The sequence below is a fragment of the Brienomyrus brachyistius genome, chromosome 4 (genome assembly GCF_023856365.1).
Source record: "Brienomyrus brachyistius isolate T26 chromosome 4, BBRACH_0.4, whole genome shotgun sequence".
In the NCBI taxonomy this organism is placed as follows: Eukaryota; Metazoa; Chordata; class Actinopteri; order Osteoglossiformes; family Mormyridae; genus Brienomyrus; species Brienomyrus brachyistius.
In genome coordinates, this window is record NC_064536.1 from 36,866,487 (window position 1) to 36,893,235 (window position 26,749).

The following is a 26,749-nucleotide window of genomic DNA, read 5'->3' on the forward strand; positions in this document are numbered from 1 at the left end:
GTGTTTTATCTGCAGGCTGGTGTTTCTTCACAATGCAGGCTCCCTATATATGCGCAGACAGTAGTGTTAGTTATTATTTAAAATCGTAGTCTCGCTGCATTTTTTATTCAATATAATATTGTTATATAATAAGCGCCTTATACATGTTTATATCTGTGGGAGGGCGCTCTGCCTGCAGAGAACGCTTGGCAGGGAGTAGGGTTCCATTTACGGAAGCACGGATTTCGGGTCAGATTGAACATTTCGTTTACGATTCATTGTAATTTGTAATGGATTATGTGTACCTCTTGATTACAAAACCTGTAACAATCAAATGGCTCCCCCTGCGGACATATATGGGAACTTTTTTTTCACATTTTCTTGATATACTACATTCCCCATGAGCACCACGAAGTAATGTATGCAGTCCACCACTAGGTGGCATGGAAGCAGCATGCATGTTGCAGTTTCAGAGCCCAAGTATATACAAATGGTAGAGTAGCCAGTGCAGCGTCCTCATCATGGCTGTCCTGCATGACCCTTGTCCATCTTGACCAACATTTTCAGGTGTGAGGAAACCATGAGGCGTGTGGAGTGTCCTGCTCACCCAGACTCACTTCATAAGAGTGGCATTCTCACCGTATCCCAGAAAAAGCATTTTCCACAGCTCATCAGCTTCTCCGCCTTGCCTTTTGCCCACCAGGGGCAGTATTATGCCTCCTGGCTTGCAGCTCTCCCGTGTGGCAGCTTTGAAATGTGTGTCAGTGGAGTGACAGGTCTGTGCGCTCTCTGCCGGGGCCTGTAGTGAGTCAGCAGGAATCTGCACCATGACAAGGACAGGGTCCAGCCTGAGACACACCCTCCCCCATACTCTCACTACTCCAGCAATTAACATGCGGACGGGCGAAATTACAGTATCTCTGCAGTAGAATCCTCAGTAATATGTACTGGAAGGGGCAGGGTGTGCCTGTGAGGACATTAGGGTGGTGTATACACACACAAACACACACACACATTCGCCTGCTGCAGGGCTGCTGTTTTGATGTCCTGCATACATCTCTTTCTCGCTCTCCTTCTCTCTGTCATGGACACACAATCATAGACGCCCTCCTGTGGGGGGGCGGGGTTGCTGTCACTCAAACCTCTGTGGTAATCCCCCGACTCTCTCCGGCCTCATTATGTACCCATGTGTGTGTTTTGGTGAATAAGACGCAGGAAGCGGCAAACGGACGCAGCGCTGACAGTCCCACCAATTAATGGGCTTTTCAAAGACTGGCTGAGAAACTGCAGCCACCCCAATTCTCAGATCAAATGTGGAAGCTGCTTACAGTCCCCAGTGCAGGGGCTTAATCACTGGAACAGATCAGAGAGTCTGGACAGTTTGTGAAGGCAGTGGAGGGGAGAGAAACAGAGAGAGGAAGAGAAACAGGGAGAGGGAGAGACCCATGGGGAATTTTACTCATTACACAGCCTTCAGGTCCATAGCCCAGTGCCCTCACCACTACTCCCCCTGTTGTCACGTTTGATAAATTGCCATCCTCAGATACTTTAACCACGGGTGTTGTCCTTTTACCGATGGTGTCAATGTTCGACGGAGATGATTCAGCTCTATTCCACAGCTTGGCCAGTTACCCTGGTTACCAGCTCAGGTAGTGAAGCCAGGTCTATGCTACAGCACGGCTTGTTGCCACGGCAACCATATGGAGTGGCAGAGGCGGAGGCCAGAAGATGTGTTGCATGTTGCCTGTACTTCAGTCACTGATGTCTTGACGCATACAGCAGATACAGGACCCTGACAGTGTGGGGCAGTGTGTAACATCCATGACAGAACTGTGTGGGGCCTTTGGTGTGTGTGTGTCTGTGTGAGTGATGCCACCTTTGTAATCTGTGGGCTGAACAACCTCTATTGTTTTCTTGAATGGGAAACCTCACAGCCTGAGGATTAGCAGAAAGGATGGTGATGCTCCAAAGGGTCCTGGGGGGGCGTCTGGGGCAGATTCATTCTGGCTTTTGCACATTATAATCACTAAGTCAGTTCTGCTGATCCAGAGTTTTGTGTGACCAGTGACAGTCGTGGGTGGGAACAGCCACTTTGTTTTTGCCCTGTTTTCAGCATAACGACCCCCCTGCCCCCACAGAGTCACACCTCGTCTGCAGGAGCCCTCCCTTTGACCTTCATCTGAAACTGAAACTGCCCCCCCGCCCCTCCCCCCCTCCATGCACAGCACAACATCCCCATCAGATTACAGCAGGAGGCATGTGTCCCTGGGGGCTGTCTACACTCAGTTACGTAAGGAAGAACCCGGACTTGTTCCCGGCCACTTCGCTGCAGAGAGAGACTCTTAAGAAACATCATTCTTTTCACATTCTGCTGACACAACCGTAAACCATAACCGTAAGTAAAATGTTAGAAATATTGCTGTTAAAATGCTAATATTATTAGACAAAGAGCACAGAATATCACACTTTCCAAAACACATCTACAGCTGACTCTTGCATTTGTGGATTCACACACTCTGGCCATTTGTGTGTGTGTGTGGGTTATGTACACATTACACCGTGGGGACCAGTTTATCTTCTCATTGTGAGAAAAACTTATTATGATATTGTGGGGACAATGTTTTGGTCCCTATAAGGGGAAGGTCAATTTAATAAAAATCTGTGATTGCAATCAAAAAATGTTTATTTTTTGGTTACTTATGTTTATGGCTAGGGCTGGGTAGGGCTTAAGGTTGTCATTGCTGGGATTAGGGTTTTGCACTTAGAAATCAATGGACAATCCCCACACATACTGGGAATGACCAGAAACCAGCCAGGTAAAGGGTAGAAGCGGCAAATGCCAGAGATGACCGTTGACTGACCTGACAGTTTCCCATGAATTAAAGGTGACCTTCAGAATGAATGGAAAATATTAAGTGCAGGTGTGAAGTGCACTGCTAGGAGAGTTTGTATCAGGCTCCAAGATGCAGGAACGAAGTCCCATAAAACAAGGAAGAAGCCCTTCAATAATGAGAAACAGTGAAGAACCAGGCTGCAGTTTGCAGATATATATATATATATATATATATATATATATTCACAGATGCACTCCCATAAATTGAGAAATGAGTGAAACAAAACATTGTGCTGGGGCTGTATGTGAAATAAAATGTGTGTCTGTGTGTGTGTGTGTGGGTTTGCATAGATCACATTTGGGGACCAAAATGTCCCCAAAGTGCGGTATAACCTGAAGCTTCTTACTTTTGGGGACACTTCTTCAGGTCCCCATTTGGATAACCTCAGTTTTATAAAAATCTGTGAATGCAATCAAAAAAGTAAAAGTGCCAAAAGTCTTGTATTTTGGTTGGTTACTTATGGTTAAGGTTAGGGCTGGGTAGGGGTTAAGGGTGTTGTGATTGAAATTAGGGTTTTTCTCACAGAAATGAATAGACGGTCCCCATTTAGAAAGGAAGACCAATGTGTGTGTGTGTGAGTGTGTGTGTGTGTGTGTGTGTGTGCGCGGTGAGTTCAGCATAGCATCCATTTAAAATGGAGGACTCTGATCCTTGACCTGCTCGCTTAAATGCCTGGCTTATGCAGGAGATGATGAATGGAATGTCTCAAGGAGGCGACATGTTGGATCTTTGTGGTGGCATTGTCAAGTTGACAGTGTGTGTTTGACGTCCACGTGTGGGCATGAAAGAGAGCCTGACAGGAGTGTAAACATATCTGCGACCCTGTGCAAGGTCGGCATACCGGCCATCGCCATGACAATGTGGGAGTACTTTTTTCTGCAAGCCAGAGACGCAGGCGGGTGTGTGGGCTGCCAGGACGAGCTTTGCTTGGGTCCAGCTTCGTGCACCAAAGTTCTCTGAGGAAAAACGTAGGCCAGACTTGGTTTCACAAAGCAAAATTTTGACATGGAGAGCAGTCAAAAACCCCAAAGTCTCGAGGATTCATTCTCATGCATGCTGATAAAATTCAATGCGCACGTTCAGAATCATTCGTGAAAATATGTTCTGGAGGAAAAAAAAACTGCTCCTTCTGCTCCTCGAAGCAGGTACCATCCCCTGGTTTCCATGGTACCGCGTTGCTATGGAAACCAGTGCAGTCTCTGCAGTGAGTGCAGACACCAGGAGCTATTTGGGAAAAAGTGAAAAGATTACTGCATGCCTGTCATCGCCAAGAGCAAAAGACGCTTAATGAAGGGTAACGTGAGGTGCCGCAGAGCTGCGGAATGTTGATTCACATACCAGTGGGTGACCTGCATTAGGTGCTCGACCTGAGAAGTTAAAGCTAAAATGTCCAGTAGCTGACGAGTGAGGTTGCACTGGAGTCACGTTGGCTGCAGGTGTCAGATAGATACCTTAAACTCTGCGTATTTTTGATGTTATTTTTGTATTTGCAGTCTGTCAGCTCACTCCTTTAAACAGGATGTCTCATGGTGCTGCACACAAGTAAATGTGATGGAGAGGGACAGGGGGACAGAGAAGGGCAGATGGGAATGGGGGACGGAGTGGGGCAGATGGGGGCAGAGGGACACAGAATGTGGCAGGATGGGACATCGAGGGACAGAGAAGGACAGATGGGAATGGGGGACGGAGTGGGGCAGATGGGGGCAGAGGGACACAGAATGTGGCAGGATGGGACATCGAGGGACAGAGAAGGACAGATGGGAATGGGGGACGGAGTGGGGCAGATGGGGGCAGAGGCACACAGAATATTTCAGGATGGGACATAGAGGGACAGAGAAGGACAGATGGGAATGGGGGACGGAGTGGGACAGATCGGGACAGAGGGACACAGATTGTGGCAGGATGGGACATCGAGGGACATCGAGGGACAGATGGGAATGGGGGACGGAGTGGGGCAGATGGGGACAGCGGGACACAGAAAGTGGCAGGATGGGACATCGAGGGACAGATGGGAATGGGGGACGGAGTGGGGCAGATGGAGACAGCGGGACACAGAATGTGGCAGGATGGGACATAGAGGGACAGAGAAGGGCAGATGGGAATGGGGGACGGAGTGGGACAGATGGGGACAGAGAGACACAGAATGTGGCAGGATGGGACATCGAGGGACAGAGAAGGACAGATGGGAATGGGGGACGGAGTGGGACAGATGGGGACAGAGGGACACAGAATGTGGCAGGATGGGACATCGAGGGACAGAGAAGGACAGATGGGGATAGAGAGGGACAGCAGGGCAGATGGGAATGGGGGACGGAGTGGGGCAGATGGGGACAGCGGGACACAGAATGTGGCAGGATGGGACATCGAGGGACAGAAAAGGACAGAGTAGGGCAGACAGGGATGGTGAGACAGTTCAGGACAGAATGGGACACCAAGACTTCTACGCTCTTAAGATGGGGATGTGCTGGTCCACAGTTGCATCAACCTCACATGATGGAACAGAGGATGGACTGCTTCACCCCTAAACCCCATTAAAGGAAACTGGGGGAGGGGGGCTGGAGACTTATGCACATCCCCCTAAACACATTACACACCTCTGAAAAGTTTCATTCATCGCAGCCCAGATTCACTCTGACTTCACTGCAGAGGGACTGTGACTGAACCGTCCAACCCACACTGCATAGATCCGGTTTATTAAACTCACGCGGCACAGTTCCAGCTTATTAAAACTACACTGCACTGGTCCGGTTTACTAAAACCACACGACACAGGTCCAGTTTATTAAACCTACACAGCACAGGTCCGGTTTATTAAAACTACACTGCACTGGTCCGGTTTACTAAAAACCACACTGCACAGGTCCGGTTTATTAAAACCACAAAACATTGGTCCAGTAAATTCAAACCACATCACAGGTCCGGTTTATTAAAACCACACGGCACTGGTCTTGTTCAGTTGGCTATATTGCTGTCACTGTTATGCTTCAGAATAACCCAGACGGCATGAGCCCCATCTCTTCCAAGGCCAGCATGGCCCTCAGACTCTAGGTGAGCTAATTAGCACCCAAAACAGTTGGGTGTGTACCCCACACCCCCGAGCACACCCCCTTCCCCATACACACACCCCAGAGCACGGCCCTTTCCCCCATATATACTCCTGAGAATGGCCTTTTCTCATCCTCACACACACCCCTGAGCACTGCTGCTTTCCGCCCCACACACCCTGAGTCAATGTGTGATCATTTAGTGATGAAGCGGCAGGTGGCCCCCTCCCTCCCTTGCTGTGTTTACCTCTCCCTCCCACTCTCCCTTCATCGCTCTGGGCCCTGCTGTCTCCTTGCTCTTGTGTGCGTGTGTGTGTGTGTGTGTGTGTGTGTGTGTGCGTGTGTGTGTGTGTGTGCATGCGTGTGTGCATGCGTGCGTGCGCGCATGTGGGGGGGGGGGGTGGAGGATGCCCATGGCAGTGAGCCAATGCCCCCCCCCATCTCCACGTGCTGTCTGCTCACGAGGTCCTTCCTTGCAGCTCCGCACGGGCTCCACTGTTGCCTAGCAACAGGCTCCAGGTCCATCGCAGTGAATCGATGCCTCATTGCTGTTATTCATTATTTCTGTTTTACAGTTACATGCTCAAAGAATGGTCACTGATTAGCCAAACAGATTCCCATATTTGTTTATCCATATACTGTCCATAGCCACTTACCCAGCGGCGTGCTGGGGGTGGGGAACGCTTTGGTAATGTGTAAATTCATAATGGCCTTCGTATGTATAGTTTTACAAAACTGGTGCTGTATTCTAACAAATGTGTGTATCTAATTGGGCAAGAAATGCAATATATTTATTTGGTAAATGATGATGCAATGTGTTCATTTTTAAATGCTGGTCTATAGGCAGTATACTGGTGTATGTGGTGTCACTGTCATATAGTGTGGATGATTTCACATGCAGTGTGGCAGAGCTGATGTGTGTTGTAATTGATTTTTCATGCAGTGTGGCAGATTTTACTTGGAGTGTGGCTGATTTTTCACGCAATGTAATTGGGTTTTCATGTTCTGTGGCTGATTGTTCATGCACTGTGGCAAATGTTATGTGCAGTTTAATTGGCTTTGTGTATGCACTGAGGCTCAGTTTACACTCAGTATGAGCAGGGCGCTGTGTTGGTGTGAATTCTCCCGCTGTCGGGTGCATGATCCCACTGTCATCCTGTGGCCTCTTGCGTCACCATGGGGACTTTTGATGTGATTTTCAAAGCCTGAGCTGCTGCAAAAGTTTTTCCAAAAAGCTAAGAAAATTACTCATTCTATTTGTAATAATACATTCATAAAGCACACTGCTGATGAAAGAGGGGTAGTGGAATGTTCTGGGAGCTCCCCTGACTGTCCCTGCAGGGTCGAAGTCCTCACCCTTGGGTGACCCTCAAAGTCCTGCTTCTCACACATTACCTCATTAGTTTTGGTGCATGCAGGTGGTGCTGAATATTCATGAGTACACGTCCATATTTTAGTAGCTACCAATCAGAATCACTTCCGGTGTGCCCATTCATGTATATTCATGAGCGAGCTCATATTTCCTCAATGGCCACAGCTGCCTGGCAGAGGCCTCAGGCTCCTGTCCTTCAGCTGATGGAGTGGATGTTCTGGCCCCATTTAGCTTGTGCTCCTCCAACCTGTGTGCAGCAACGGGGCCCCTTTTACGTGACAAAGAACAGCCCTACTCTGCTTGGAAAATAAAAATCATGTGTCTGCCCCTCCAGAAGGCTTGGCTGGACAAGGATAATGGAAAGGGAACCATAGGGCAGTAATGCCATGGGTGTCATCAGGCTCGATCACTTGGGGCTATTTTAGCCCCAATGCCAATCTTCCTCCAAAAAAAGGTCACGCCTCAGGTAAATTTGACTTGGCCCCAGATCTTTTCAGTAGCTTGAAGCTCCCCTGAGTGATGTCATGTCTGCTTGACAGAGGGTTATTCCTCACAGCCCTGCTACTCATTAATTAGCCTCCTTTGAGCTGCTGATTGAAATGATGACAGGATTCAATTTACATATAACCAATTTTCAGTTGTGTTCATCTGAAAGTATTGAAGTCTGGGATTATCCAATGGAAATCCAGGAATATTTGATGACAAAAGGGAGGGAAAACTGGCCCACTTTAATTTACCTCCACTATATCTCAAAATTAAACAAATTAGCATTTAATTAATTTATATTAATCAAGTGCTCAGTTGCTTAATTGTTCAGCGGCTCAAATAATTCCATAATCAATGATTCATCGACGCAGCAAGCGCTATTATTAATTTTAAGTAGTGAAAAAGAAATGTAGCCTTTTCATCATCACAGTCACACCCCTAATTAGCCGTTTGCCAACACAAATGCTGCGCCGTTGCTGCAGAGTGCCAGCCGGACCTGAGTCACAGCTCTCGCTTGGGGTCACTCAAGATTAATTCAGACCGCAGCTCAGCCGGGCCTGATTCTAAGCAAGCATCAGCAGCAAAAGCCACGTAGATGGCGAGCTCAAAGGGGCCGATTTGAGGAGCACTTAAAGAGACGAGGAGGAGGAAGAGGAAGTGATGGAGTGATGGGAAAGAGAGGAGAGGTGAGATGGAGGTGAAGGGTTAGTTTAATTTAACCTTCTGTGCTGTGTGTGCGTCTCTTTCCAGGGACGCCGAGAGAAAGTGTCCATTTGCAGAGCCCAACACGAGAGTCTCAGTCCCACCCCACTCCGAATGCTGCTCCTCACTCAGCTGTCTGCTATGGGCTGGGAGTCGGCGCAGACTTCCTGTGGTTGCCATGAGAACAGCAGCTGCATAGATCCACAGCGACGATCCCCAAGACTTTAACCCTTTAGTCAGAGTAGCTTTTTGCGGAGTGAAGGTTAGCGCACCAGACTGTGGGCTGCAGTATGATGAGTATAACAGCAGGGGGAGTACCGGTTAGAGTGGCATTCGACTGTTCTGTGATCAGTGGACTTTCTTATGGATGAACAAAAGCAAGCTGCTTGGACACTTACAGTATGTGTTTTGTAGCTGCACTACAATCAGTTTGGCTGGTGAAACAGGTCATATGAGCTGTTCCTGGCATCCAGCACCGCACAAAAAACTGGCCCCTGAACTTCCACACAGCCTCTTCTTCATGAAGCGATGCTCCTGGCACATGACTGCTGCAACCTCGGCACTCCTTGCCGTCCCTGGGTTCCTGCTGCATTGTTGCCCTGGTGGGCAGAATGCCTTGGCTGACTGATGAAATGTTAGTGTGGTGACTAACCCTCTCTGCAGAGCCGAGCCTCCTGCTCCCTCTATGCACGCACGCCAGTGTGTACTGTTAGGCTGGGGAATGGTCTGGAGAAAGAGCGCAGATCTGCCTCGTTAAGTCCCCCTCCTCCCCACCCCCTGCCTCTCTCTCCCTCCCTCCCTCCCTCCCTCTTTTCCAGTTGTCTCCATGTTGACAGTGCAGCACATGCCAGCTGAGGGGGGTTGTGGATAACAGGAACTGGAGCGATGCTAATTTCCAGTGCGTGAGAGACGGGATGAAAGGGAAACTGAGAGGATGCAGAATGTGAGGCCTGAGGGTATGCATCACCACTAACAGACAGATACTCACACTCACAATCACAGGAATATCATTATTGCAGCTATGGTATGACAGCACTGCATGTCAACCACAGGGTTCAAGCTCTCTGCAGTGCCATGGTCTGCCACAGCTGCCCTTGGCTCAACAGAAAGACCTTCAGAGTACATGCATACCCAATTGGAGTACACTCACACTTGACTGCAGTACACTCACACTCTACCGGAGCACGTTCATACGCTACCAGAGTACACTCACACTTGACCACAGTACACTTGCACTCTACTGGAGCACACTCACACTCTACTGGAGCACACTCTTACTCTACCAGAGCACGCTCATACTCGACTGGAGTACACTCACATGTTACCAAAGTACACTCACTCTCTAATGAAGTCATCTGATGTCTGATGTTTCCATCTTAACTATGAGTCCTTTCTGTCACACCTACGGGTTTTTGTCAATGACATCTTCCCCCAGTGACCCTCATGCTCTGGCTGTGGGGCAGACAGAAGGAGCAGCCTGGGGGTCTCATAGCCCCTCCTCCTGGATACATTGTGTACATGTCTCTCTCCTGTATCTCCTGTCTGTATTAGAGTCTCCTTTAGGAGGCTTTCTGGTGGATCCGCTCCATGAAACCTGCTCCTCCATACGGTGCCGCTGACCGAAACATCACAGGTTCACCTAACAGCCGTAGCATGAAGCTGTATAAACAGCAGCAGCCTCCCTCCTGTTAGCGTGTAGGACATGTGTCATCAACACGCCTCCGCAGCAGCCACACGGCATGGCCGCCTGGCCTGTCATCTCGCAAAGCAGGTGCAAACAGAAGCTGATAAACACAACAAGGGCATGATGAGATGAGCCGCACGCCATGCAGTTATAAGAAGGATGGATGGATGGATGGATGGATGAGATCCCTGCTGCTGCAGCATTAGCACTTACTCACTGTGCAACCTGTGAATAAACCGTCAGTGGTTCATTGGTCATTATTCTGCAGAATGTAATTACTGTCTCCTTTACAGGCTGAAACACAGGTCCTGTTCCATGGTGCCATGTGAGGCATAAACACCCCCGAATAATCCGTCTCCTGGCCAGGACAGAAAGAACAGCAATAAAAACCATCGTCTGAAAATCATTAAGATAGATGGAGGTTACTTACTGCAGGGTGCTGGGGGAGAGCTGGTTATTCATGCTAAGGTGGGGGGGCTGGTTACTCACTATAAAATGTATGGGAGTGTTCTTGGTTGCTTTTACTTTCTCAGTTGAGCTGCATGGAGAATACCTCGAATTTCCCACTGTTTCCTCCTGCATATTTAAACCGGTCACTAACTGACTTAGCAAGGAGGAAAACTTCAAATGCTGCCTTGGGTTCAATCCCATTTCTCCATGATAGGTTTGCTTCTAGTCATGTGACTGTGAAAGCCTGGATGGGCAGAACCATGTGATCATGTGATAATCTCCCAAAGTGACCTTCCTGCCCTTCTAGTTACATGCAAGATGCCCCCCACCCCCCAGTCTGACAGTGATTATGATTGTACAAGAGGGCAGTATGAGGCGGTCATCCTGGATGAATGATTGCAGGTGGAGGTTATCCTCAGAAGCGCCAGTCGCCATGTAATTAATAGGATCTGCTGCATGAAGCTGATGTGAAGGCGTCAACCCCACAAATCAAGATGGAGTCGACACGGTGAGCCTCCCCCCAAAACATTCTCTCCTCTCCCCTTTGCGCTCTTTCTGGGTGCCTGTCAGCATCTGTGTCCCTCTGTCTGTCCTCGTTTGGCCAGTTCTCTGCTGGCCTTCTCATCTCATATAATTACCCTCACCTGTTCCTTATTACATGTGATGCCTAATATTTAGTTAAGTGTTATGGCCTGCACCTAGCCCTCATTATTAGCATATATACAGTAAGGGAAATAATTATTTGACCCCATGCTGAATTCTTAAGTTGACCTATTAACAATGAGAACTCTAGAATTTCACTGATGGGTTTATTTTAACAGCAAAAGATAGATTATCGACAAAACAAGCAAGCAAAAATGTGCCCTTGAGAGGTAAAGTGGGCTATCCCTAGTTTTGTGAAAATGAGCCCCAAAGTTGACATTTTTTCAAATAATCAGTGTGCCTATACCCTACAATTGATATACATCATAGGCAGCACAGATCTCGGTATATTTAAAGACCCTCAATAATTAATATTGGACACTAAACTCGTTTTTGACTGACATGTGGGATAGCCCACTTTACCTCTCAAGGGCACAAATCATTATGTTACAATTACAAATCAATTTGTCATTTATCTAATGAAATAAGTATTTCATCCATTGGAACACATGCTTTAGCACTTGGTGGAATAACCATTGTTTGCAAGCACAGCTGTCTGATGTTTCTTGTAGTTGATCACCATGTTTGCATGCAGGTCAGCAGGAATTTGCAGACCTCCACCAGATCTTTAAGGTTCTTATGCTATCACTTGCATACACGAAGCACAAGTTCCCTCCATAGCTTTTCTGTGGGATTAAGATGTGGAGACTGGCTAGGGCCCCCCATGACCTTAATGTGCTTCTTGTGGAATCTCTCCTTTGTTGCCTTGGCCGTATGCTTAGGGTCGTTGTCTTGCTCGAAGACGCACCTGCAGTGCATTTTTAGTGCTCTGGCTGAAGGAAGGAGGTTCTCATCGAAGATTTTACGGTATATGACTCTGTCCACCTTTCCTTTGATGCAGTACAGCCGTCCTGTGCCCTTGGCAGAAAAACACCCCCAAAGCATAATGCTTCCACCTCCATGTTTGACAGTAGTAATGGTGTTCTGGGGTTATAGTCAGCATTCCTTTTCCTTCAAACACCAATGCCAAACAACTCGATTTTGGTCTCATCTGACCACATAACATTCTTTCAAGCCTCACTGGAATTATTCAGGTGTCCACTGGCATACTTCAGACGGACCTGAACATGGGCCTTCTTGAGCAGGGGTACTTTGCTAGCACTGCAGGATTTCAAACCGTCACGGCAGGATGTGTTACCGATGGTGTTCTTGGTGACTGTGGTCCCTGCTGCTTTGGGATCATTATCGAGCTCCTCCCATGTATATTAGGGGTTAGTCCTCACCATTCTTAAGATCAGTGATGCTGCATGAGATGCGATCTTCCTTGGGGCCCCAGATCGAGGGAGATTGACAGTTATTTTGTCTTTCTTCCAATTGTCACTTTCTCGTTAGGGCTGAGTCATCAATCAGGTTAACAATCTTGTCTCTGATGTACATAGACATCCATCCATCCATTTTCCAAACCACTTATCCTATTGGGTCGTGGGGGGCCCAGAGCCTATCCCGGAAGCAATTGGCACGAGGCAGGAAACAACCCAGGATGGGGGGCCACCCCATCGCAGGGCACACTCACACACCAGTCACTCACAAATGCACTCCTATGGGCAATTTAGCAAATTTGCAAAATGTTTTTGGACTGTGGGGGGAAACCCCACAACAACATGAGGAGAACATGCAAACATGTAACCCAGGCGGAGACTTGAACCCGGGTCCCAGAGGTGTGAGGCAACAGTGCACCACCATGCCGCCCCTGCACATAGACAACTCATTGGTATTTTTCATGGTGATAAGGTTGAAGATGTAGACAGGTTAGTGACCCAAGAATACTATTTAACAAAGTAATGCCATTAAATGAGAATGCTGGCTTAGTACCTGTTAATTCTTAATTATTTAGTGCTTGTGTTGTGTTAGTGCACATGTACTTGATCTAATTTCTTGCTGACTTGTAAGGGATCAAATAATTATTTCCCTAGATAAATAACAGTTTGATTTGTACCTGTCATATAATAATATTTTTCTTGTTTGTTTAGTTGAAAATCTATCTTCTGATGTTAAAATAAATCTATCATTCTCATTTCTTTATAAATGGGTGAATTTAGGAATTCAAGAGGGCTCAGATAATTATTTCCCTCACAGTATGTGGCTGTCTTTGTCCTATTTCTTTTTTGGTTATTGTGGATGTTAGTGTTTGTACTATATGTTCTTTTGCAGTGTTGCTACTTGTCTATAATAGCCCTGGTCCCTCCTGGTTGTGAATGAATGAGTGAATGAATGAATGAATGAATGAATGAAGGTTACATTTATATAGTGCTTTTCAAGACACCCAAAACACCTCACAGAACCAATGGGGAGCCACTTCAACCAGCACCACTGTGCAGCCCCCACCTGGATGATGCGACAGCAGCCATTCTGCACCAGTACGCTCAGCACACAGTAGCTAAGGTGGTGAAGAAGCAGGAGAGAATTCAGCAGTTAGATACAGGGGATGATCAGGAGGCGAGATGTGATAGGACCACAGCAGGCGGTGTTAGCCAGGACATCGGGGTACCACCCCTACTCTTTCGGAAGATGCCCAGGGAATCATTTACGACCCTGGTTTTACATCTCTCCCTGCCTCATGTTTGGACCCCTTGTGTTTTAGGTATTGTAATAAAGTCTGCATCAGTACCAAACAAGGCTGTGTTTGGATCGTCACTCCTTCCCCCTTTCCAGTCTTCACAATGTATGTGCGACTCAGCTCCCATCTTTTACAGTGGCCATTTCCCTTTGCTGTCTCCAGGTTGATGATATGTGGGCCTTATTCATGTTAATGTTTAAGCATCAGCACCAACCATGGAATTGGACCTGATCTCCAGAGTGATCTGTGTGGTTCCCTAACCAGTAATACCCCTATTGACTGCCTATTGCCTGCTTCTGATTCCTAATTTTCCGCAGTGTGCGTTATAGGAGGGTGACAGAAACACACTCAGGAATACGCAAACACGCGGTCGGACTCTCGACATTTATTCAGTCATCAAATCCAGTGAACATTGCACCGTAGCACACAACGACTCATTCTTAGAATGTCATGACATTAATAGATTTTTTTTGCTTCATAAATGTATTGAAAATATTAAGATATCATGCAGAATAAACCATAATTATTCTGTATTGTGTAGAAATCAATCAGATAAAAACGTTACGTGTATATATTTATGTATGCATGAAAAATCCACACGTCGCACCACTGCATAATATAACCTCCGTATTTGAAAAAAAAATAACACGATCAGTAAAATAAAAACGCAAATACTTCCGTCAATAAAAACCTGTTACTTATTGTATGTCAATCGTAACATCCTCTCGTGGATACATCGCAAAATGGTACATCGACGTATCAGTATTACTAACAAATTTGTTAAAATTAGATATAAAAATTACAAATGTGAAATGTGTCAAAAATAAGCAAGACACGGGCTACTGATACACCCGTCAAGAGCCCGAAACGAAACTTCATGCAAACATGGAAAACGTCGACTTCTTTTTATGCGAAGACGAAACACTATTATAAAAGCAATAACTCTCGGCAGTCTTTATTTGTTGTGATTTTGTGTATCCATTTTACTGAGGATGAAATAAATATATTCCAATACATTTCATGTGAACCATATAAATATGGACATTTCTTTGCAAAAAAAGCGAATGGATTGGTCTCATCTGTTTTTGAAAAGGAAGATACTTGTATATAAAGAACGAGTAATCCTTGGGTAGACTTTATGATGCAAATCTTTTTTTTTTTGCCTTGGTTTTCGACTGTCGGTGCTGGGACGAGCAGCTCCGTGAGTCGCCGCTTGTGCTTGTTAGACGTGGTCAGCTTGTAGACACACCTATACATACTATACACCTGTACAGGTTGGACTGAACACTGCTGTATATCTCCAGGTGCCGTTTTTGGAAGAGTGTGGTGATGAAGTGGTATGTCCATTCGTCTCCGCCGGGCAGAGATGGGACGACGGAGCCGCGCACATCAGCTATGTCCCCGGCTGGGGGGGCGTCAGGTTGGGTCTCGTGTGATGAAGTGCCAGCAGCCCTTCGCTCCCTCCGTCCTCCTCGCCCCCCTCTTCCTCCGCGCTGTCTTCCATCTGCTCCTCCCTCTTCTCCACCGCTGTCGTGCTTTCTCAAAATCCCCAAAAACACAGGATCCGACAAATGCTTCCAGCCGATGATTTAAATGAAAAATATGTGGGATGACTGGGGTTTAAACGCCTGGTGGCGATTTGTCTGTCATTCCCTTGAGGACCTCATCTATTCGGTCGTCTTCGATGACCACTGTGAGAGAAAACAAGAACCACATTTTTATTTTTCCGCAACGTTTTCGGGCTTTTCACCAGCATCGGCAAGCATAAACATATAATTGTACTACACAGGTATTTCTAGGACAAACACATATGGATGATTATGCCTCCAGTGAAGGTGGAGGTGTGGACATTTTCCACGTATTACGTTATTGCATTGGAAGGTCAGGTTTTCTACTTGAAACTGGTTAAAAATCAGATGCGAGTAATTGGTAACCTATTCACAGTTAAACAGCAGCGTGTTTGTAATGCAGTATGTACCCTGTCTAACGATCAGCTGTTGCTCCAGCTGCTTCTATTTTGACAGACATCAACGACGCGCTGCGGTCTCACTCAGTAAGGAGAAAACGTCAATGTAGAACCATTTTCATGCTAAATAAGACGCAGTCCTGGACTACGCAGACTCCTGCTTTTCTATATTCAAAGGTTTGCTATGCATATTATTGGCCTATAAAGCTATTCCAATTAAATTACACCAGATGGTTAATGTATTTGATAAAGTCAGGTCCCTAATTAAGACGGCGGTTGTGTTAGATGTTTGTGTTTTAGCTCTTTATTTAATCATCTGTCGATTATTCACGCTTCTTAACACAATATACATCATTATTGCGGGCATTTTTCCCATTGTCACATTCTTCCTAATAAACAATTCCCAAATAAATTGTCACATAAGAAGGTATTAAAATCGTAATTCCTCTGTCTTTGCTTACCATGTTTTGCTCTGCCGATTTCCCCAAGTTTGGGGGGTCGTTTTGTCTGCGACGCCCCGAAAAACGAATTGGTGTCCTGCAGTCGGCAGCTGAAGGATATCGGGCTGACTTCGCCATCTGCCCCGTAGCCATTCATTTTGCCCTCACTGTACGGCAGGACCTCGGACATCTCGGCACAGGTAGATACAAGTCAGAAAGACAAGTTGCTGGGAAGGAAAGCGGTGGTAGCCCTTAGGAAAGCAAGCCGGGATCTCAGGAATAATTGCAATTCCCCTTTTTTCGTTGCTGTGGACTTGATGATGATGATGATGAGTGATGATGATGATGATGGTGATGATGGTGATGATGATGGAAATGCAAGCGGAGAGACCGTTCCAACTCCGAGAGCGCTTGGCCGGCTATGGTGATGCTTGCGCAGCGGAGTGTGGTGCGCTGTGCTCCAGTCAATGTTCAGAGGATTATGACAGAAAAGGCTGGGAGATCCCCAGAACATAAAGGAAACCCAAGCGGAAAAGTGAAGTCATCCATCCGGGTTTAAAGTGATGGGGGAGGTGAAGGTGGAGAAGGAGGGAGAGGGAGTCGCAGAGCCGCGGAAGTGAAGTATAGTAAAGAGTGACATCAGCTGGCGAGAGGAATAATTAAGGGAAAACAAGTACGATCACTTGTGTTAAGCCGCGTATAACTTCACAGAATGTCGTTCTCCCAAACCTGTCAAAGAGACACAATCAGCTCCTGCAAACTGCACATCAAGCAGTGGATGCATGTTCAAGTCAATCAATCCATGGGTTACTGAGCAGTACAAATTTCGGACTTCTGTTTGTACTGGAAAACTCAGTCGGAACGAGACTCTTAGATTATAACAAATTGTATACATTTGCGATTTCCAGTGCAAAGACTGCAGATGGGTGGTCAAAATATTCAGACATTTTAACAACAGTGATAATATATCCGATAACACGATGTCTTTGCAATTCTTAATTCTCACGCAACCGCCTCGAACAAGTCGGTGCCATCAGTCATCAGGATACTGGGGCGTCGACGACTGGTCACGTCACTCCGCCGAGCGTTCAATAACTTTGTATTTATATTCATTATTGAAATTACAGACTTTTATTTCCAAAATGTCATAAAATATCATGTGGTAGACGGTGGGAGACCCCGATACTTTTTTCTGGTATGATTCTATAGCCTACAGATAGGGATAATCTATGCTATTATCGGCCAACTTGGAGGCTACGCGAGTGTTACTATACCACGTATTAATCATTCCACTGGCATGCGTCCACTCTCTGGTAATGTTTCAATAACATTAACGCATGGCCGCAATATACCAGAAACGCCAGGGAATGACTCAGGTTGTTTAATTTAAAAGTCGTAAATCCCATATTTCCAGTGCCGCAAATTCTGTTTTTCCTTCTCGTGGGTCTATTTTGTATTTGTGTGACGGGGATTTGTATGTAAATAAGATTGGTGTTGTAACACGGTCGTTTTGGTTGAAAACATATGTTTAGTACGGTTTTGGGGTCATTTGATGTGTAAAATGCTCTTTAACATTCTCATTATAATGCGTTTCCAGGGGAAAAGGCAGTTAAATATTTGATTATTACATTGAGCTGTTTTGCTGTTACCAAAGATGATTAAAAGATTTTAGTGAATGAAGTTGGGCTTTAACGAGATGGATGGGAGCCAGAGCACTCGGGAGCTCTGACCTTTGCAGTATACCGGGAGATTTTGGCAATTAACCTCTACACAGAACTTGGAAGCTCGATGGAAACTGTGAAATAAGCAGCGTTTTGCATGATCTGTCCTCCGTGTGAAATACGTCATATGGAAAGTCATGCAAAGTGTGTCTCGGGCTGGTCGCTTTATGGCCAGTCTGGAGGCTTGGTCTGACGGCTGAGATGACAGTGCGTGGGTCGAGCTGAAACGCCGGACAGTCCGTGTTTTTTCACTGTACCACCATAGTTATGTTGTTGAGTATCACAACAAACATCGTGGGGCAAGTGACGTTAGATCAGAATTACAATAATTCGCTGTGGTTTACGGTTAGGGCTGCACATCTGCCCCATATCTCATATTGATCCTCATCTTGCAGAAGCGTGGAACAGAATCTACCACTTATAAAGTCAGAACATACACGAGTTTGTGTTTTCCACCTGCTGCTATGCTGCTTCTAACGTACATTTCTTTAAAATCCCAAATGAACAACCTCCTGTACGTCCATTACAGCTCGTTTTACGCTTGCTGACCCTGGGGCGCCATCTTGTGGAGGTCGAGTCATGAAGACACGCTAAGTACCTCAAGACTAAGTCACTGCCATATAGAAGCGCATGAGAACGTGAAATAGTTTTTCAGTCATGCTATATTAAACACAATCTGATACATTAGCACACGTGTTATGGTCAAATGTTAATATTTTCCCTTATTCAAATATCCAGTCTTGTTGGTGATTTGGCATGTCAAGAGTTCTCAGGTTATTGTGTGAATAGATATGCCTTCCAAGGGTGTAGGTTCGGTTTCAGCATTGGTAGTGACCAAATCGCCCCCTAAATACACACGGTACCCCCACAATATTCGCAGGGTCATGTCTCTACCATCCATACCCAAATCTAAGCCCTTGCTGTCTTCCCTGGTAAAATCTGTCAGAGGAGCTGGAATGTGTTCAGTTTGTCTTCAGGAATTTGTGCTCTGTGACTGACTGGCCACCATGCATTCAGCTGGAATAACACACTCCTGAGCACATGGTCAGGCCATTCAAGCAGAGACCTGGAGCACAGAGGCTGCAGAATGTTTGAGTCGTGCATCAAAATGAGCAAAACTCCTGCCTTGTCAAACTGCGGCACTTTCCAGCTTACTAGTGGTGTTTGAGACTTGCCTTATCTGAGTGTATGCCCCCCCTCTCCCCTCCACACATACGCACCCCCCTGTCTATTCCCCAGAGGGAAACTTGCTGTCATTCAGGGTATTGGCTGGTCAGCGTGGCTTGTTTTGGGCCCATGTCTCTGCCAAACAGTGACACCATTCCCGATTCAGGCTGTCAGGGATCACGGAAGGAGCGTGTTATGGCTTTTTGCTATGTAGGGCTTTACACCAGCCAAGGGTGCCCCCTCTGATCGGGGCTTCGCTCCGACTTCTTTGCAGTGGACAAGGTGAAGACTAACTGCGCAAGATTTATGGATTCAGGGGTAAAAGCTGCCTAAAATCTGATGGACCGATTCTGTGGGCTGCCAAAATCAAGCTTGGCTCCTCTTCCTTTTGTTTTTCTCTTCGTTCCTGCCCCCACCAGCCATTCCCGAAACCCACCCTGCAGAAACACGTCTATTTTGGGCTCCCAGTTCCCCCACCTGCTCCTGTCCATCAGGGGCCGACAGCAGAAGGCTTAAAGAGACTCCTCACTGCGAAAGACTTTGTAACAAAGGAGGGAAACTATCATGAAAGTGTCCTACTTTGCTTTTGCCTTGTTGTTCTGGATTTCTCTCTACACCACAGGTATGTCTCAAAACCTTCCTCAACCGCACATCCTTGCGACACGTCATCGTAAGTTCATGTATTTTCTCCGAAAACGCTTCGACTGTGACATGAATCAGAGGAAAGCTGTTCATCATTTTGAAAGGCATGGTGGAAGAGTCTACAGTAAACGAAAGTTTTGTGTCGAGGGTTTATTTGTTGTTTTTTAGCTTTGGAATGGTTGGATTCTTTGGCTTGAGTCTCTACTGCATATTTACGTTTAATATTCATACTCTAAATAATAAATAGTGTAAATTACATACATGGTGAAAAAATGACTAAGTATGCATTCCTTTTACGATGGAGTGCATGTTTTGGCAAATTTACGGCTGTCTTGTTAATGATCTCATCGCACCGGAGCACAGGCTCCTCATTCCAACCACTCTCCTGTCTCACCTCGACACTCAGGATGTTGGGCCAGGAACGAGGAGGAGCGGCTCCTGAACTACTTGATGAAGGAGCGCGGCTATAACAAGGAGCTGCGGCCGGTGGCCAACAAGGACGATGCGGTGGACGTGTATCTTGCCCTCATCCTGTCAAACCTCATCTCGCTGGTGAGTGCCATGCTGAGCTTTCGCTCTATTTAGCCGAGACACCCGTAATAATCATTTCTGTAATCTACTCGGCTACTTATTTTTAGAAGTTCTTTTTTTTAGAAAGAAGTTGATGAAACGCTGCTTACAAACGTTTGGATGGAGCACGTGAGTAGGCAGATGCATTCGCAGTTTCTGTATCTACGCTCGTCTTGGCTTCAATGTTGAATATTCACCAGGGCGTGTTAGCTGTTCTGTGGTGGCAGCTGATTGGCTGTCCTGGCTCTGGAAAGTTCTGGTTTGTCGTTATCTCCAGATATGGTCCGACCCAAGGCTGTCCTGGAACACCTCGGAATTCGGCGATATCGATGTTCTCCGGTTACCATCCAGCATGATTTGGCTTCCTGAAATCGTGCTGGAGAATAAGTGAGTAAGCATGAGCATATGTGACAATACTAACCCCCCCCCCCTCCAAAAAAAAAGGTCTGTGAAGCTCAGCTTATCCTTAAACCATGTCAATTCAATTTAAGTTTGTGTAGTGCCTTTCATGACAGAGTCGTCCCAAGGTGCTTTACATCGATGTGTCGTGATACATCACAACATCATTAGAGAGAGTAGTTAGAAACGGGGAAAATGAAGGAAAGAAATTAAATAAAGCAAGCCAGATGAAAATGGAGGAGAGTGGACTTGCTTGCTAAAACCAAGGTGTAAGCTGTGATTAAGGATCTGCCGGTCGAATCACCTGCTGTGTTGTGTCCCCCACACCAGCAACGATGCCCAGTTCCAGGTCGCCTACTACTGCAACGTGCTGGTCAACCCCGACGGCTCCGTCTACTGGCTGCCACCCGCCATCTTCCGCAGCTCCTGTGCCATCAATGTCAACTACTTCCCATTTGACTGGCAGAACTGCACACTAAAGTTCAGGTACAGGCCATGCTGGCGGGTATTTTAGGAAGTTTTTGAGAGCAGCAGCAGCTATTCACCTGTAGGGGTCAGCATAGCCACTTTCAGGGAATGTCAATCTGGGCATTTCTGTATAATCAGTCTACTGTCAGATGGCTCTGACCAATCAGGTGCTGGACCTGAGAGTCAAACTTAATTCCTAAGTAGTTACCATGGTGCTGAAAGCCCTACAGGCCCCTCAAATTAATCAACTACGCTCAAGAAACATGCCTCTCTCTGATAGGCTTGTTGTTTCTTATTAAGGACAGAAATAACGACTACTGTCCAAAAGATGCTTTAAGGACAGATCAGTATGTTTTCCTCCAGTGCGCTGGCCTACAACGCCAAAGAGATCACCATGCATCTGAAGCAGGAGTTTGATGAAGCCACTCAGAAGACATACACAGTGGAGTGGATTACCATTGACCCTGCAGCATTCACAGGTAGCTTGCATTGCCATTGACCCCGTCTATACACAGGACAGACTGTGTTGTCATTGGCCCCGTCCATACACAGATTAGACTGCATTACCATTGACCCTGTCTATACACAGGACAGACTGTGTTGTCATTGGCCCCACCCATACACAGGATAGAATGCGTTGCCATTGGCCCCATCCATACACAGACTAGACTGTGCTGCCATTGGCCCCACCCATACACAGGATAGACTGTGTTGCGATTGGCCCCACCCATACACAGGATATAATGCGTTGCCATTGGCCCCATCCATACACAGACTAGACTGTGTTGCCATTGGCCCCATCAATACACAGGTTAGACTGCGTTACCATTGGCCCCATAAATACACAGGATAGACTGCATTGCCATTGGCCCCATCAATATACAGGTTAGACTGCGTTACCATTGGCCCTATCAATACACAGGATAGACTGCGTTGCCATTGGCCCCATCAATACACAGGTTAGACTGCGTTACCATTGGCCCCATCAATACACAGGTTAGACTGTGTTGCTATTAGCCCCATCAATACACAGGATAGACTGCATTGCCATTGGCCCCATCAATACACAGGATAGACTGCATTGCCATTGGCCCCATCAATACACAGGATAGACTGCGTTGCCATTGGCCCCATCAATACACAGGGTAGACTGCGTTGCCATTAGCCCCATTAATACACAAGATAGACTGCATTGACATTGTCAGATGAGCAGTGAAAATGGCCCTCGGCGTGTTTAGCTTGGTAGCCTGATGGCTCTCCGCCTCTGCACGGGTGATGGAATCTGTGTTTGTACCTTTCCCTGCTCCTTTCCTGGCTTCTGCTTACAGTTCACTGTAATCCATACTCTGAAATCCACACTCAGTACAGATGTGGGCCTAATCTTGCTATGCCGCAGAAAATGGGGAGTGGGAGATCGTGCACAAGCCAGCCAAGAAGAACACGTACAAGAACATCCCCATGGACAGCAACAAGCACCAGGACATCACCTTCTACCTCATCATCCGGCGCAAACCACTCTTCTACATCATCAACATCATCATCCCCTGCGTGCTCATCTCCTTCATGGCCTCGCTCGTGTACTACCTGCCGGCCGACAGTGAGAGCTCAACCACTGCATCTCTGTCATGCATGCATCTTTCACAAGCAATTTTACAGGAGCTCAGAAAGACGAAAAAAAGACAAATTTAATAATAATAATAATAATAATAATAATAATAATAATAATAATAATACAATAACAAACTTGTAACGGAACATTATGACTGAGTGTGTGACAGTCTGTATCTATGACTGAGTATATGTCCATGGATATATTTGGTTTTTGTTGGTCTGTGGTTGGGTATTTTTTAACCAAGATGTAATAAGAATCCCCACTAAAATGTAAACATATCCTTGTGTACATGTGTTGCACGGTATCAGTAGAACAGCTTCTGGCAGTTTGTATGTGGGTGAGGGTGAAACAGTTCATGCTGTGCTTCGGTACTCTCTCGCCCCCTACAGGTGGGGAGAAGATGACCCTGTCTATCTCTGTGCTTCTGGCCCAGTCTGTGTTCCTGCTGCTGATATCACAGAGGCTGCCTGAGACGTCCATGGCCATCCCGCTCTTTGTCAAGTAACTGCCATGGGCGTCGGGGCATGTTTGGGATGGGGGGGGCACATTTGGGAGTCTGGTAGGTCACATCTGCCTGGTCCAGTTCAGCATTGTGCCTCAGTCCCCAGGTTTTCCGGAATCCCTGGTCAGGTGGTAACTGAGTTCCTGTCTGCCTCTCCCTCCCCCAGGTACCTGATGTTCATCATGGTGCTCGTCACCGTGGTGGTGCTCAACTGCGTCGTCGTGCTCAACCTGCACTTCCGCACCCCCAGCACCCATGTCATGTCAGAGTGGACCAAGGAGGTGGTGGGGGGGGCACTGTAGAGTACAGCCATACGTCAGAAAGGAAAACGCTTTGCATATTATCATGCCGAGAGCCACAGGATGCCCATGCAATCGCTGGGAAATTTCTATGAAATGTGCAAATGAGTTGGTTTGGGGAAATACTGCAGGAAAATTAGTGCCCAAAATCTGACCTCAAACAGACGGGACTTCCTAATGATAGCACAAACGGGCGGATTAATGCATAGGCTGTCCTAGGCTATAACCCAGAGCCTGGCAAACATCAGGGCCCTGTGCCGTCTCAGGGAAAATAGAAAGGTTGGTTAAACACCTGTGTGTCCATACTGATGTCAGCCTGGGGCAAACGGACCAGTGAATCTGCCCCTAACAGCACAGAATTAAGGCAAGATGACGATGGTCCTCTATAGCAAGGGGGAAATTGTGGTTTGACCATTGCAGGGGTTGAGGTCTCCATCCATTTAGGGGGAAACATGATAATTGGGGGGGGGGGGGTTATATTAGCTGGTTTTGATTTATTTGGGGAGTTACAACCCCCCATTTCCCCGTAATTTACACCCGTGCTCTATAGCAAAGAAGCTTAGATGTTATATTGATAACTCCAACTGCCATTAGCAACCGGGTTCCATTCAAACGACCAGGTTATAAAGTGAAATAGGTGAAGTTCACTAGGTGAAAACCTCAGTCGCCCAGGCGTGACGGTGCGACGCTCGCAGCGTTTCCTCAGCCATCCATACTTTCTTTCTTGCAGCCTTCATTTTGTACATTCTACTTCGAAGACCCCTTTAATTCTGCAAAATTTGGTCCTAAATGCATGCAATGGTTAGAAGAAAATTTTTTTTATTACCATCATATTTGTGAGTGGTCGCCAACCGCAGTCGTCGCTAAATGAGGAGTGGCTGTATTTTAGTGTATTTTTATTTAGTTAATTACTGTAAGTTTAAAAAGAGGCTGGATGCCAAATCCGGCAGCATGCTACAGAAACGGTCAGCATGTAGAGGCAGGAATCAAGCCTGGGAAGAGCCCAGCATGCTGTTAAAGTGCAGCTCTGATGGAGATGCTACCCAGTCGCCTGGGACGTGCAGTGATGTAACAAGGGCTGTTACATCCCCCCCCCCCCAGTTCTTTCTGGAGAAGCTGCCCCGCTTCCTGCGCATGTCGCGACCTTCGGATAGCGAGCCCGGCCATGGGGGGGCACTGGTGCGCCGCTCCAGCTCAGTGGGCTACATCGCCAAGGCGGAGGAATACTACAGCGTCAAGTCACGCAGTGAGCTGATGTTCGAGAAGCAGTCGGAGAGGCATGGCTTGGCCCCCCGCTCCACGCCCGCCGCCGGTGAGTCTCAACCAGGGCTCCCTCCACAGGTCACTACGGGCAAGCGGGCACCACAGGGAGCTGCTCTGTTAAAAAGAAGCAAACTGTATAACAAATACTGCTTAAGTCTCTATATGGATATACGGAGTCAGCATACTGGAGACTATATTTATTTATAACAGCAGTAGGGGTGATATCAGGGGTGTCAGATTCAGGGGGGCCCACACTTTATAGGGACTTCTGATTATGGAAAAAAAATGTATGTGCCCCCCCCCCCCCACTTGGAAAATTGTGCTCTGGAGGCCCAAGGTGACATATTGTCAGAGGGCCCTGAATTTGTTGCTGTGTCCCTGCTGACAAGTGGAGCTGCGTTTTTAAGGTTGACCACATCCTCAGGGTGAATTGGCTGTTCCTGTATGAAACATGTTCCTAGTCATAACCAAGTCATAATGATACCTAGCGATGTCCGCTTCGGGGGGGGGGGGGGGGGGGGGGCGGTCAGCCTGACGTTGTGTCTTTGCTTTTCGTCCCAGTGCACAAAGCGAGCGATGAGGATGAAGCCAGCGACCAGCTCTTCTCGGAGATGAAGCCAGCTGTAGATGGGGCCAATTACATTGTGAAGCACATGCGTGAGAAGAATGACTACAACGAGGTGAGAGGATTTCGGGGGGGCAGGTGGGGGAGGGGCTACGGTGGCTGTACAGGGACTCTTCTGCTTGTTGTCAGCCTGTTCAGTGAACTTAAGCCACAGTTTTGTGTACGAGTCACACCTGATTGTGGATGTCAGGCAATGAGGTTTAGGGCTTGACCCTGTTGCCCGAGTGAAGGTGCCACAGTGAAGCCTTTATTGTCACCTAACCAGCTAATCCCCCCCACTCCCCACCCCAGGAAAAGGACAACTGGAGCGGCATTGCCCGGACCATCGACCGCCTCTGCCTTTATGTGGTCACACCGATCATGACCGTGGGGACAGTTGTGATTTTCCTCACAGGGATTTACAACTGGCCCCCGCCGCTGCCCTTCGACGGCGACCCCTACAACTACCTGGAGGAAAACAAGCGCTTCGTCTGAGCTGCGCCTGCCCACCACCCACAGACCGAGCCGATACTAACTGTCCAACTCGTCAGTGTGGTGAATATAACACACCTTTAGGCACAAGCAGTGGTTTGCAGTGTTTAATTGCTACTGGGATCCTTCGGAAGGGTTGATGCCAGCACCAGGGTTTGGGGTATTTCTGGTGCATTCAGTGCATTATACAGTGATCACTGGGTGCAAAATGGGCAGCACAGTGAACATTTGATGCAGTTTCTACTCTGATCTATGAGCCATTGATTTCAGAGCAAGAGGGGAACGGTGTCATGGTGGTCACAGTGCGTTGGGGGCATTCTCTCTCCTGTCTCTTGCTGGTTTCCTCTTGCTATTCTGTGATTTCCATCCTTTCCCCTAGAGCAGAGGAGAGAGTCCATCACAAACTGAGATTCCTCATCTCCAGGATTACCTGATGGGCTCAAACCCTGGATCATTTCATGTTGGTTTGAATGCACTGGTTGCTAATCTGGGTCTATAAAGGCAGGTCAGCACACTGAACAAAACTGATTCATGTCATCCCCATTGTACTGTTGGTGTTTTTACTGCCTCATAAAAGATGAAAAATGGAACAAAAATCATCGTGTGATTATATGGTTTTATGCCACTCCTGTGCAGTCACATCCATGCTTACTATATAGCGGTAATGGAGGGGTTTGCACTGACAAACATGAATTATAAGTCAACTCTCTCCAGTTTTATGAAGATCTGAATCGT

General features: G+C 47.0%; 2 protein-coding genes across 2 annotated transcripts; one reads left to right on the forward strand and one right to left on the reverse strand.

The window, feature by feature from the left end:
* Positions 1 to 14,234: 14,234 nt before the first annotated feature.
* Positions 14,235 to 17,058, reverse strand: LOC125740210 (calcium/calmodulin-dependent protein kinase II inhibitor 2-like). Its single transcript, XM_049011093.1, has 2 exons — positions 16,297 to 17,058; positions 14,235 to 15,560 (listed from the first exon to the last, which is right to left on the reverse strand). The coding sequence occupies exons 1-2, from the start codon at positions 16,463 to 16,465 to the stop codon at positions 15,490 to 15,492; spliced, it is 240 nt and encodes a 79-aa protein (XP_048867050.1). The 5' UTR covers positions 16,466 to 17,058; the 3' UTR covers positions 14,235 to 15,489.
* A 2,229-nt stretch (positions 17,059 to 19,287) lies between these two features.
* On the forward strand, positions 19,288 to 26,610 carry chrnd (cholinergic receptor, nicotinic, delta (muscle)). Its single transcript, XM_049011091.1, has 12 exons — positions 19,288 to 19,785; positions 20,212 to 20,357; positions 20,460 to 20,504; positions 20,653 to 20,762; positions 21,105 to 21,260; positions 21,606 to 21,721; positions 22,639 to 22,839; positions 23,244 to 23,355; positions 23,523 to 23,637; positions 24,757 to 24,967; positions 25,480 to 25,598; positions 25,835 to 26,610. The coding sequence occupies exons 1-12, from the start codon at positions 19,728 to 19,730 to the stop codon at positions 26,015 to 26,017; spliced, it is 1,572 nt and encodes a 523-aa protein (XP_048867048.1). The 5' UTR covers positions 19,288 to 19,727; the 3' UTR covers positions 26,018 to 26,610.
* The last annotated feature ends 139 nt before the right edge of the window (positions 26,611 to 26,749 follow it).